General features: G+C 43.7%; 1 protein-coding gene across 7 annotated transcripts in view; it reads left to right on the top strand.

The window, feature by feature from the left end:
* The window catches only part of casz1 (castor zinc finger 1), a 600,579-nt gene that overhangs the window by 574,953 nt on the left and 11,419 nt on the right, over nt 1-14,207 (top strand). For all 7 annotated transcript variants that reach the window (XM_039755610.1, XM_039755612.1, XM_039755611.1 and 4 more), the window contains 7 exons: nt 4,867-4,999; nt 5,809-5,872; nt 8,030-8,193; nt 8,282-8,404; nt 8,583-8,897; nt 9,480-9,678; nt 10,228-10,399. In XM_039755610.1, coding sequence (XP_039611544.1) covers nt 4,867-4,999; nt 5,809-5,872; nt 8,030-8,193; nt 8,282-8,404; nt 8,583-8,897; nt 9,480-9,678; nt 10,228-10,399 — 1,170 coding nt within the window. The remainder of the gene's footprint in view (nt 1-4,866; nt 5,000-5,808; nt 5,873-8,029; nt 8,194-8,281; nt 8,405-8,582; nt 8,898-9,479; nt 9,679-10,227; nt 10,400-14,207) is intronic.

The raw sequence follows: 14,207 nt of genomic DNA, 5'->3' as shown, positions 1-14,207 counted from the left end.
GATCTTCAGGAAAAGCAAATTTAGTGTCTCTTTTCAGTTAGCAAAATGCCAGTTTTTAATCTAAAAACATAATACTCAGTTTCAACAATAACTGCATATACCTGTGCTTAAGCAAGCTGTGCCAATCATCAGAAGAAAAATAATATTTAAAAATGAAGTTATACACTCGAGGCGATGCTGTATTTCATAACACGAATGGACGACTTTTAACAGATATGTTCAGCATATTCGGGAGGCTGCATGGTCAGTGGCGGAACTGGAGGTTGAGATTTCTTTTCCTGCCCAGTTGCTGCTCCCCTTTAGATTCCTGCCATGTCCCAAAGATGAGCTTTAAATGTGTGACAAGGTGACTAAGGCGGTCTTATCGAGCTGGGGGGTCCTGCCAGGATAGGCTGCGGCTTGATATGCTGAATAAAGGAGGTTAACTAAGGAGGGGGATGTACATTTAGTTATTTCTTCCAACAAATAAATACTTAAAATCCCCCAAAAAAATTCCAAGGGAATGGCGAGTAAGCCAAACCTATATACCAAACATATACTGTATATGTAGGCTTTAAAAAGAAAGCCTGATTTAAAGCATGACAAAAAAGTGACATAAAATCACTGCACAAAATCGTTGCACTTTTAGGCTTAGGATTTTAAATATATATATAGATGAGGAAAACTTGTTAAAAGCTGCATTTAAAAATTTTCACAGCTCACAATGGGAAAAAATCTGAACATGATAAGAAGGATCCATCACCTTTCTTCTGTTTTCCACCGAGCCAAGCATTTTTACAATGGTCAGACAGTGGACTAATAATCAGGCCCTGAAATCTCCCAGCCACAGTGCGCACCGTGTTTTGCTCCCAGAGATTTGCCCCGTCTGTAAGTGTGCCGGCAGGGGGCCCTGAGCGTGTAGCACCAGACAACCGCAAACACAGACAGACACGCACGCACGGTTCACGCTGGAGCTGCCTCACCTAATGGCGTGTGAACGGATGTGTCCTGATCGGTAACGGGGCTCTGCTCGAGTCAAGGGCATTACCAGCGCGCCACTTCGGTTTGACTCCACTCATTCATTGGGTGTTGCATTCAGTTGCAAATGCACTTTTATTTTTACAAGTTGCTTTTTTTCCGTTTTATTTATTGGGGCCAAGCAGATGAAGAGTTTCCTAATTAGACATGCTGTTACAACTCGGATTTTACAAGCACTGTAACTTACCACAAGTAATTACATGGTGGAGCGTTACTCCTGGACAGGTTCCAGATGCTGCCTTCTTGGAGATCACAAGTTGCTTTTCTTTTTTTTAACTTGCCGAACACGTACATGCAGACTGCAACACATCTTTTACCGATGTCTGTCATCCTGAAGAGCTTCTGCTGGCAGGCAGGGGGACCCATGTTGGAAACAAAAAAGAAGTGAAGTCTTGACAGGGAGCAGCATTACCCTCTGTGCCAGTGGGTGGCCATTAAAGGTTACAGTATATTATAATTATCAAATGAAAACATCAGAAAGTAAAACTGTATTTAGAGGCACAAATGAAAGAAAGATGACACCATAAATTAGAAATCTGAAAAATAAGCATTTACCTTCCACATATAGTCGTGAAGTCATTGCATACATAGGAGCTCGGCTACAGTAGGGGGTGGTAAAAGCACCCTAATCAACCCACGGCCCGGGCTTTTTAGAAGACGGTCTTATTGTGTATGGAAGAGCTGCACCTGTAGAGGCCTGGTCGGCTTTTTATTTAATTTACAGACAGTATTCAGACCCCTTCACTTTCTGCACACTTTATATTGTATTGTAGATTTACTTTTAAATGGATTACATTTGCCATCTTTGCCTATCCACCTGCACTTCATAACTTACAACATCAAAGTGAAATGCTTTTTCAGAAAGGTTTGCCAATGTACTAGAAAACTAAACTCGTGTAAGTATTTAGACCCCCAATTCAGCACCTTTGGAAGTAATTACAGCTTTGAGTCATATTGGTAATTCTCTACAAGGTTTGGGTCAGTTTATCCCATTCTTCCTGGCAGATCCTCTCAAGCTCCATTAGATTGAATGTCTCTCTACAGATGTTCTGTGGAGTTTTAAGACAGGGCTTTGTCTGAGCCACTCAGGGACACTCAGAGACTTGTCCTGAAGCCAATCTGGCGTTGCCTTCGTGCTGTCAGGTGAACTGTCGGCCCAGTCTGAGACCGTGTGCACTCTGGAGTAGGTTTTCTTTAAGGACCACTATGTATTTGGCTTCATTCATCAGTCTCCCTGTCCTTGTTGCTAAGAAGACCCACCATAGCAGGATGCTGCCACCGCCATGTTTCACTGTAGAGATGGGATTGAGCAGGCGATGAGCAGTGCTCACCTAAAGAGTTCTGTTATGGTCTCATCAGACCAGAGAGTCTTCGTCCTCGTGCTTTCAGAGTCCTGTTAAGCTGTCACATGACTTTACCGTAAGAGTGGCGTCCATTTAGACCAGTGATTCTTAACCTTTTTTTGAGTCACGGACCCCTTTTAAGAATCTGATGAAAGCTATGGACCCCCTTTCCTAGCAATATTCACATAAACACAACTTTGCATGCAATAAATATAATGTACTTTATTTATCGATATTTGATTGTCTCGTACAGATATGACCTATGCAAAGTATTATTAAACTTTAAAGTAAACGATCTAAAAAAAAAAAAAAATTATAATTATGAAATACAGTCCTCTTGTGCAAAGTAAAACAGATGTACTACTATGTTTTCCATTACTACGACATCTACTCTAAAATCAATAGTGAATATAAATGTTAATTTTTATCAGCCCCTCACAGACCGCCTAGGGGTTCGTGGAGCTCAGGTTAAGAACCCCTGGTCCAGACATGGCACCATAAACTCTTGATTGTTCTCCGATCTCAGCAGAGGACTTCTGAAGCTCCGTTAGAGTGACCATTTGGTTTTTGGTCCCCACCCTGACCAAAGTCCTTCACGCTCAGTTACCCAGTTTGGCTGGACGACCAACTCTGGGAAGAGTCCTGGAGGTTCTAAACTCCTTGATTTTCACAGTGATTGAGGCTGCTGTGCTCCTGGAAACTCTCACAGCATTTAGAAATTTCTTGCCCCCGATCTATGCCTCAGCACATTTTGAGCTTGGAGGTCCGCAGAGAGTCCCTTGGTCTTCATGGCTTGTTTTTTGTCCTGTCATGCAGTGTGAATTGAAGGACCCTCTTTACAGAGGTGGCCGCCTTACTGAACGACGTCCAGTGTGCCACAGGTGGACTCCAGGCAACTTCCAGAAACATCTCAAGGAGAATGTGCAGTGGCACAGACAAGGATCGCAATACTTATAGGAATGAGTTTTTGATTTGTAATACATTTTCAAACTTTTCTGTAAGCAGGTTTTCACTTTGTCATTATGGAATATTGAGTGTGCAGCAGATTGATGGGCTAAAATGTCAAATGCATCCAATTCAAAAACAAAGTGTGCAGAAAGTGAAGGGGTCTAAATACTGTCTGAGTCCACGAGAGATAGCCATGAGAGATAGTCGGCCTGTCTTTATGATTTCACCATCTCAAGGTGTTAACTAACAATAAATTGCCTGGCAGCAGCAGGTTTGGACCTGCATTTAATATGTAAAAATGTGGTTCTGTGGCCATGTTGTTATGACTTACTGTAGTGCATGGATACTAAAAGAAACGCACAGTATGAGAGGAACGGCATGAGAGGCATGGTGTGGCCTGTTGAATAAGAGACTATTCAAGATATGAAAGACTAAGTGCAAAGAAATGGTCTCTTACGATAAATAAATCTAATGCTGTCAGAAAGCGGGCTGGAACTCCCACATTTGTGTGCAAATACACTGTCACAAAGTCAACTTTGGTTTATCAGCAAAAACACTTACTGTTAAATGTCTTCGTGTATCTGTGATTCTTTTCATTCCCAATATTTGGGACATAAGAAACTTGACAAAGGAAAGGAGACCATTCAGTGCATCAGGCCTGTTTGTTTAGCCAACACCTCATCCAGGTTCTTCCTCAAAAAAGAGAGCAGTGCCATCCACAGTGGACCATCTCCCTCCCTTCTTTGTCTGCCAACTCGTTCCAAAGAAGCTCGCCCGGCCTCAGAAAGTCAATCAGTGCCGGAGCACTCAGCTCAGGACTTCAGAGGTCATCCTTGGGACCGCTTCATTGTTGCTCCCTTCTGCCTTTATTTTTAATAAAATACCACTTACCTTCCACAAAAAAGCACGGCTTTCTCTGTATTGCCGAAGGGCAAATTAATATTTCAGCCACTTGGGCATTGTGGAGAAAGCCAGGATGTGCACACGTCTGTCAGCCTGATTCTGTGTGTGTGCGAGTGGGTTTGTTCTTCCTCCCACTTCCCTCGTTCCGATTTTGTTTAAATTCTTATCACAAAATACCTATCCAGAAAATATGATTGGGAGGTCATGCTATTTGAACTGATCTGATTGGTTGTCAGGTTCAATCTGAGTGACATGCCAGATGTTCCTCTTGGGCATGCTCAGTTTTGGGGCCCCAGCCGTTGCCAAGGTGACACAGGCAGCCAAATATGGAAGGAAGGGTAACAACCAGTCTAATTCTGCCACTTTTCCTCAGCATTAGTGCTCTATTTAATGAGTAGTTAAGAGACAGTCCAGCAAATGAGTTGTGACAAGTGCTACTGAAAAAAGAGTCTTTTTCTCTTATTCCTCCTCTCCCTCAATCACCACTTAAAAGCCCGATAGCCTTGACGGCTTGACATAATTTTGCAATAATTATCACTCCAAGTACTCTTTTGGCTGGGACAGAAGTCAGGTCAGATCTCATCAAAGAAAATAATGCTGACCAACAATAACGCTTCCTCTCCCTCTCCTCTGTCTTTTTTATGCCTCTCCGCAGGAAATGGGCTGCAAGGGAGCGTGGCCAGGTTTAATCTGGTTCAGGTGAAGCAGGAGCCCTTAGATGGAAGCACAGCAACCTCCCAGGATTCTTTGCAGGAGAAAAGTTTGGATCTCAGCAAAAAAGAGCAGAGGTAGTGCCTACTTGTAATGGTGCTCTAAGAAATCAGTGTGCCACGCTGCAGTGATGGGGGGGTAGAGAGTTGACTACAGGTCGGTTCTCTTGACCGAGACTAATTATTTATCAAGAAGAGCTATAATTTAATTTCAGTCCAGTATGATAAAAGACTTAAGGGAGGGACGAGGAAGGGGCCACCGATTCAAATGATAAAATTGCGCTGCCAGGTCAGAGCCGAGGAAGGGAAATGGACTGATTTTTAGCAAGAAACGCAAAGCCCAGCTTGAGACAATTTAACATGTAAATTGAGCCTCCGCCTTTGCCTTTTTCTAAGATTATCTTAGGACTGAATTATATTACCAGCATTCATTATTCATCGTGCCTCTGTAATTCCCTTTACACTTGAGTCAGGTCTGAAGTATCTTCAAAGTGACTGCTCCGTTTTCGGCTAGTTGGTCTGTTGCATACTGTATACAGTAGAGTCCTCCAGGCTTCGGGGTCTTTGGGTCTGTATGTATATGTCATCACTTGTGGCCCCGTACTCTCACACAATATATTTAGTCTTTATTTTCTGTAGTCTGCCCCCCAAAAACACCGGCCTGTTCTCAAGCTGAAGCGAGCCCGTCTTGATTTTTTTTTACAAGCGTTTCTTGGCGTACGTTGGTCTGACTTTGAACGAAACCTCAGGGTTTTGGCTTTCTTTTTTTACTTAGTTAATAAGCAGCTGTTTTTTTTTTTTTATTTGCAGAAAGTCTGTGATGAATGTTAATATTTACTGTTCTCATGCAAATCTTGACTAAACATTGTTCATTTTCCTTGTTCCAGTAATGAATCAAACGGACACCCTGCACCGGGAAATACATCTCTTTTATCCTCGCTTATGAATAAGGTAAGATCCATCCATCAAACGGCTTTCATCCCGAGACAAATTAGCAGGACGCAGAGGGGGCTGTTTGTTTTTTAATGTTTCACCGCTAATAAGATGAGTTTGTACCATTTAAATTTTCAAGCCATTTTTCATACAGCATAATTTCAGCCCACTGCTCACAAATTAATATAATGAACTAGTAGGGGGATGCATCTCCAGATATATGGAGATGTTTATTTTTTGATGAGCTGTTTTGAACCTGGCATCCATGAAGACTTTTTTTTTTTCCTCTGTATGCTTTGCAAATCATATTCTTGAGGAAAAAAAAAAAAGAAATAATATCCTTCATTTTTAATATTAAAAAATGAATCACAGTCTTGGAGCTGAGGTAGAGGATATTTAAATATTGTATGTTTTCTGGAAATGAATTGTAGGCATATTCAATCATATACCTTACAGATTGAAATAAATACTTTGTGGAGATCCATTAGAGTGATGATTTAAGGAGGCGTTGCACGGCGCGGCGCGGTTGTGAAGGCATTTGCCTCCATGGTGATATACAGAGCGTGAAATGGTGGAGGAGGGTGACCTGTCCAGCCGAAGGACCCCACAAGGTGGGAGAGGTGCAGCACAGCACAGATCAACCGGGCCCGGCACTCAGAGGCCTTAGCTCAGGGTCGCCACTGGATGAGAACATAAGAAATCTGACAAAGGAGAGGAGGCCATTGTGTCCATCAAGCCCATTTATTTAGCTAACAGCTAAGCTGTCCCAGCCTCTCATCCAGATTCTTCTTAAAGGTTGGCAAGGTCTCTGCTTCAACCACACGTCTGAGCAGTTTGTTCCAAATTCCCACAACAATTTGCATAAAGAAGATCTCCCCCTTCATTTCCACTCATGTCCTCTGTAACGTTCTGAAAGAATGTTGCTGGATCTGTTTTATCAAGGCCTTTTGAGGATTTCAAAGACATGGTCTCCTGCACTCGAGGCTACACGGGTTGAATTCTCTGAGCCTGGCACCGTTGGGCATGTCCTTAAGTCCTGAGATGCCTGGCCTCTTCTTTACTTCTTCAATAGCTGCTTTGTCTTTCTTGTAGCGTGGAGACCAGAACTGCACATAATACTCCAGATGTGTTTGAGCATAACATCCCTTGACTTAAATCTTTATGATATAACCTAACATATTATTTGCCATTTTAACCTCTTCTGTGCATTACTGTACTACTACTTCTTCTTTTGGCTGCTCCCATTAGGGGTCGCCAGAGCGGATCATCTTCTTCCATATCTTTCTGTCCTCTGCATCTTGCTCTGTTACCCCATCACCTGCATTTCGTCTCTCACCACATCCATAAACTTTCTCTTAAGCCTTCCTATTTTCCTCTTACCTGGTAGTTCTATCCTTAGCATCCTTCTCTCAATATACTCAGCATCTCTCCTCTGCACATGTCTAAACCAACGCAATCTCACCTCTCTGACTTTGTCTCCCAACCATCCAACTTGACCTGACCCTCTAATGTCCTCATTTCTAGTCCTATCCATCCTCGTCATGTTGCGTCAACATAAATCCCTAAATCCCTTTCAGAGGCTGCTTCCTATGAGGCAGTGTCTCCCATCTTTGCCCACGTGTAGCACGTTTCTACATTCTGAATTGGGATTAATGAACTTAATTCATCGAATCTGACCTGCATTTTCCAGAAGTTGACCCAGTTCTAAAGCATCTTGATGCCATGGCCAAGCATCTCAATTAAAGATACAGATGGCACAGTCTTAGCATGGCCTGAAATTCAATAGTTGAGAAATCTGTAAACAGGACTCAGTGATGGGAATTCTAGATCAAGAGAAAAACGCACCTGGTGGATTGTATTTCACGCGTCACTCACAGCAGTGGGTCCTTACAGTAAAGTCTTCACGTTATTGACTTTCCACCACTGGTGTATGTGCTGGCATCACAGAAGAGAGAGACCATTCACAGAGCGCTGACCACTGGCCAGGCTCTGGTGGTCCGGTGTGCATATCAAACCCAAACTAAGGGACCGCAGAGACTAGACTGGCTGTTGGTTTCTTGGAGCATCTTCTTTTTTTATTGATTGGCACCGTTTAGCAGTGCTGAGTTTTGTTTAGCCCATAATGCAGTTTTTTATACTAATCAGAAGTGTGTTGCTTCTCTTTCTTTGCTGCAGATTTCGCAGGCCAATGCGGGATTCTTCAACACACTGAACATCAAGTCGGAGATGGAGAACAGCCATGTGGGCGACGGCCCTGAAGCTGCTCAGTTTTTGGGGCAGGCGGGGAAAGCTCCGCTTCAAGAGAAGACAGCCGAGTTCTGGAAGACCTACTTGAGGAGGTAAGAGACTTGCAGACCTGCTGATCTGATTCCTTGTCTTCTAATTGCCGTTGTGATTTGGCTCATTCTGAAGTTTCTCCACCGTCAGGTTTGATACAGAAGATTTCTGCGAAGCGACTTGTGATTTCCTACACAAATGTCACTTCCATTGCCTCGTGGAGGACTGTGGCGCCCTTTTCAGCACATTGGACGGAGCCATTAAACACGCAAAGTGAGTGTCAATTCTGTCGTAACTTTACCTTCCATTAAATCTTTTAAGAATTGTATTGTGCTCCAGTGCCCGATGAGCTGCAGTACAAGGGCATCCGAGAGGAACCTGCCAGTTGTTTATAGGAGAATCCTTCACACAGACTGGAGTGCCAGATCTTAGGTGTGTCTTCTCTTTTCAGCTTCCATTTCAGAGCCGCAGTCAAAGTGAAAACAGAGCCGTTGCTGAACCCAACTGGCGAGAACAGGGTGCCATCTGACTCGAGCGCCTCACAGCATCCTGCTTCAGCTCACAGTGGAGAGCTGCCTACAGTTAGCCCTGCTGCCATCTTTACTTCTGCTCCATCGTTGCTCACGTGGAAACAACTGACTGGCTCCATTCCTCAACTTCCTGCCTCCGTACCAAGCCTGGGGGCTGCTGCCTCCCAACTAGCGACCACCTCGTTGGAGAACGCCAAACCCCAAGTGAAACCGGGATTTCTCCAGTTCCAGGACAAGTTAGTGTCTGAAACAAGCCAATGGTGTCCAAAGTCGTGTCATGAGCAAACATTACACTCGCACACATGCGTCTCCCTAACGCCTGCTGCAGGCGCAGGTGGCCATGACTACCTGAACTTACAGGGGTCTTTACGACATGAGTCCTGCACAGGTTTACTTCGGTTTCAGTCCATATACTGTATTTTTTACACAACTATAACACCATTTTGATTTAACTGCCACGTAGATTCCTCATGAAACCAGAGTAGGCCTAACTGGTTAGTGAAAATATATTTTAACCACTGTGGATATTTTTAGCAGATGGTGTAACAGCAAATACATCAGGTCTTCAGGGGATATTCATTGAAATGAGACCTGATATTATGCATTGATGCCTTCATGTAGAATAATTGCCCTGCAAATGATTGATCAATAAAATGCTTCACGATTGTAGCCGGTAGACCTTCAGATCTGTGTCTGAGCTGCGAGGATTACACTGCTGACCACCCAGCACTTAGCAGCCACACCTTTGTCTCCTTAAATCAACTGCCTTATTATTATTCATTTTTAATAAACTTTTTTTTTTTTTCTCCTCACTGCAGTGACCCCTGCTTGGCCACAGACTGCAAATATGCAAACAAATTTCACTTCCATTGTCTTTTTGGAAACTGCAAATACGTGTGCAAGACGTCAGGCAAGGCTGAATCCCACTGCCTGGATCACATCAACCCCAACAACAACCTGATGAATGTCCGCGACCAGTTTGCTTACTACTCCCTGCAGTGTCTTTGCCCCAACCAGGTAGGACAACAGTGTGTAGAGGTCACAATTTGATTGGGCCCAATGCACATATCTGACATTAAAGGTGCTCCATGTTAGAAATCTTAAACAAAGATAGAACTCATTTTACGATGAATGTTGCTGGGCTTTAGGGGGTTAATGAAGTCTGAATATCCTTATTAAGAGCAGGTTATGACACCCACACAACAATTCCAAGATAACAGGTGCTCGAAATTTTGGATCAAAGCCCTACATTGAACATCTGTCAGGGGAATTCCGACGAAGGGATTAGAAAGCCCACTACAGACGCATTGTAATTGGATGAAGGTACATTTATTTTAGCTAACGCTTTTCAAAACTACAAAAAAGTGCTGTCAAAAGATACTGCGAGCCTCGCCATTTGCTGTGTGAGGCCTACAAGTAATTTATAGTACTTACTGGGGTTAGGCATCAGACAGGACCCTTACCAGTAAATTACAAATGCTGTTTTCTGTCAGGGTTATACTTGGCACCAATCTCAGATGCTTTATTGTTTGATATTTATATAATATATATTTTTTTTTTTTACAGCAATGTGAGTTCCGAATGCGTGGACACTACCACTGTCTGCGGCCTAACTGCTGCTTTGTCACGAACATCACAACCAAGCTACCCTGGCACATTAAGAAGCATGAGAAGGCAGAGCGCCGAGCTGCTAATGGATTCAAATACTTCACAAAGCGGGAAGAGTGTGGCCGACTAGGTAATAATAACTGATTGTATTCAACAGAAACCCCTTCCACCACCCATCATATGACTTAAGCTGATGTCACATTACACGACTCGCCGACTGCAGTTGCTGATTGCCACATTCACCCATGCCAGTCTAAATAACTGAAATTCGCCGTCCCGATCTACTTTACCGACTATGGGCTGACCTTCCAGGACAGCCGTGCTTGCTCCTTTTTTTTTGTGCCACCCAGTAGCGCACTGCCCGACGGAGCCAGCACTATAGGAAGGGTTAACACGCAAAATGATTTCAGCCACAGTCTCTTTCATTTATTTTTGCCATTCTGTTGTGGTGAGTAAAACATGAGCCATCAGACAGACGAGCTTCTCTTCCGTCTGTGAGGTCCAAAATGGCTGCATGCCTTATTCCTCATCATTGCATTACCGTATATACTCACGTATAAGTCGGGTCTTGAAACATGAAAAATTCATCATAAAATCAGACCCCAATTAATACGCCCGTTCAAAAATGCAACACTTACATCTTCTTGCTTCCTCCAGCCTCATACCAGTTTCTCAGACACATTGAAATTTGTTGCAGCTGCGCAGTTACAAATTTCTTTCGCTACTTCAACGACGTTTAATTTAAAACCAGCTTCATATTTTGTTCTGATTGAACGCTCCATCATAGATAAGGGATGCTCTTACGACAAAGGTGTATGAGGGTGTACAAATCAGTGCAAATGTTGCTTTGGCATATTTTGGGTATTATCGTGTGGTCACGTAGGCATAATACATAGGAAAAAAAAGGCTGTGTGCTCCATGGTTACTCTCTCAGGTGGGCGTTAGCATCTATTGGACCAACAGCATGAGTTTTCCGTATTCAAGTTATACAAACAACTTTATAAAATACCAGAAATCATACGGTAAAATCAAGTCCCGACTTATCCGTAAGTCTATACGGTATATGCATTGTTCCAGAAGAGCATTTGCTGGATGTCAGCTGTCATGCCTACATGATGGCCCCTACAACTCAACACAAAATCATTTTGTCGGGGCGAGTTGTGGGCAGTTGAAGTGGGTCGCTGAGTATGTCACGTTATATGCCGGGTTTCACGGATGCACACCACTGACTTTGCCCAGCTTGCTAAGGTAATGCAAACAAAGGCTACGACTGAAGGTCACTGGGAAAGTTGCCCAATGTGACACGGTCTTACAAGGACCTTTGGATTCTCATGTCATACTGGCAGCTAGTGAATATGCTAGAGTGAACTAGTTATTGTATTATCCATAAATGATACAAAGATAAAAATTGGAATGTCCTCATGAACGTGTCACATTGCTGCATTAGTGCAGTACCTGACTTGATGCTGTTGACCATTTTTTAAATATATGTATTAGCTAATCAGTCGTGCAAATACATGAACGAAGCACCGTAGTGGCCATTGCCCAGCAGATACAATGGCTGAAGCTGCTCGCCATTCCAAAGTCACAATTCGCATTTTGAATGTGGACTGTCAGGTAAGCCTCAGACGTATTCCCTGTTCTTCTCTAAATCAGTGGGTAGCCTCCACACCTCACCCCCCGATTGCCAAGTGGCTGTGTATGGAGTGGCAGGGTACATAATATAGCATGTCAGAGGGCCACCTCCACACCTGAAATATACATTTATTTACATTATTTAAGTCTTAGCTGGGTGCTGGAAGGGTGCCCAACTCAATGTCCCTTTAAATGCCCTTGCATGGTGGTGTGCAGTATACTGTACTAAAAATAAATGTCTACTGTTTTTATCCGGACTGAAGTATCACATCCAAAGTTCTCCTAATTTTAGTCTCCTTTTTTTAGAAGCCTTCAGCAAACTGAGCACTTGGCTCCTCCACAGCAGCTTTAACTCTTTTCACTTTAGAATCTCAAGCTGTCCATTGTGTTTTCAGTCCTTTGTTACATTCGGGTGTACACTCTGTTGGCATCATTTTAGCAACAGTTGACGTCACAAGTTTCTTCTAAAGAAAATCTGACTTAGCCGTACTCTATAAACCCTACAGTGCACGTCACAGGGATCCTTGGGTAGTGATTTCGGTGTGAAGAGCCTTCTGCACCTTCAGATGAAGCACACTTCATTTTTTCAAGTTTGCATTTCTTCACGATTCCATACAGATGCTTTAACGCAAACATGTAAAAGCACGAATGTACTCCGTGGCATCAGACAGAGGCCAATGCTTTCATTTTTTTTAAACATTTATTAAAACAACTGTCTCTTATCTTGTCAGGTGTAAATCTGGGCCTATAAGCAGCTTGCCAGGTTCCTTCTCTGAAGTGCAGTCTGATTTCCTCAGCATGCTAAAACTTTGCCATTTGATGTAATTTAAAAACATGTAGAACCAGAAGTACACATTATTGTTGTCGTCGTCATCATCGACAGTCCTTACAGGGAGCCCAACACGGCTGGGAAGTGAAAAGCACACCTCAACAATTGCTTTATATGTGAAGGCCATTCTCGTCATCTATGGTGGTTTACGTTGCTGAAAAACCCTGTGGACATGGAGCGTCCAGATACTGAGGCATCGATAATGTGAGTTAGGGTCTGAGGTGGTTGGGGGGCTCAGGTAGACACACTGGCCTTCTGCTCTCGCCCCTTGAGGCTCGGTAAAGATCCTTTCGCAGGTCATGTACAGAAACCTTATTATGACTTTTACTTTCCCTACAGTCAAGTTCGGTCGTCTTCTAGGTGCTTCGCCAGAGTCTGCAGCGGGGGGGTTTGACCACAGTACCCCACTAAACCATGCAGTCTGTAGTGGCGATGGCCGATTGCGTACAAAGAGCAGGAACTTAACCATTGTAAGCTTGTAACCCACACTTACTGGGAATTCCTCGCTTGTGAGGACCAATTGCAAGCGCCATTACGAATGCCATTCAGCAGCCCACCCACACCTCTCAGTGCTGGGCAGACACACGCGGACCTGTTCAGTGTAGTGCGCATGGAGCCCCGGACATCTAAGGACACCTCAGACCTGTTATTTCTCAATCGCAAATGTTGCTGCTACACGATAAGATCCTTAGAATTGTTTGCAGCACATGGCCGTGAATAGGCAGGATTAGACAGCTAAACAAGGTTTCTCTTTTGTAATAGCGGATAAGCAAATCAGCGGACAGTGGGGGATTTACTGTATACGTAAGTGTGGTTGAATAAAGTACTGCAAGTTCCATGAGGAAATGCTGGGTCGCCAACCTGGTTTCGCCCATTTAATAAAACTGAAAACAATTGAATAAAATCGGTCTTAATGGGTGACCGTAAGGGGCGGAGTCACTTACCCTCACTGGGCGTCTTCTCAGTACTTCGGAGGGAATAGAAGAGGAGTAAGTTAGCACCAGTGGCCCCTCTTGACCCAGGATGGTAGTGCATACCTCAGATGGGACTCGGAGAGTGGCTCATGGACATTCAAGCACCTTGAACATGGGACAGATGCTATATAAGTGAAATGTATTATTATTAGTAGTAGTATTTATTACAGTATGCAGGTTCAAGTCTACTACCGTTAACTTCTGTTCCTCTAAAATGTGTGAGAAAAGGTTGAGATGCTTCACTCACACACAGGCAGCCTTCAATGCAGGATGTGAACGGATATTCAGGAGCAGGACTTGAGGCCATTTTGCCTTTTTGAGGGACTAAATTGTGTAAAAGAAGGTGTGAAGCCCAGGGTGCGTACAGCCGCCCTCACCCGACACAGACAGGCAGGACTCGGGTTTAGCACACAACAAACACTTTCTACAGAGCACAGCACACAAGGCACAGTCCTTCCCCCTCCAGTCCTCTACACAGGGTTTGTCCTTTCTCCTCCCGA

Source organism: Polypterus senegalus, chromosome 6 (genome assembly GCF_016835505.1).
Source record: "Polypterus senegalus isolate Bchr_013 chromosome 6, ASM1683550v1, whole genome shotgun sequence".
NCBI lineage: Eukaryota > Metazoa > Chordata > Cladistia > Polypteriformes > Polypteridae > Polypterus > Polypterus senegalus.
This window is presented reverse-complemented; position numbering and strand designations above follow the sequence as displayed.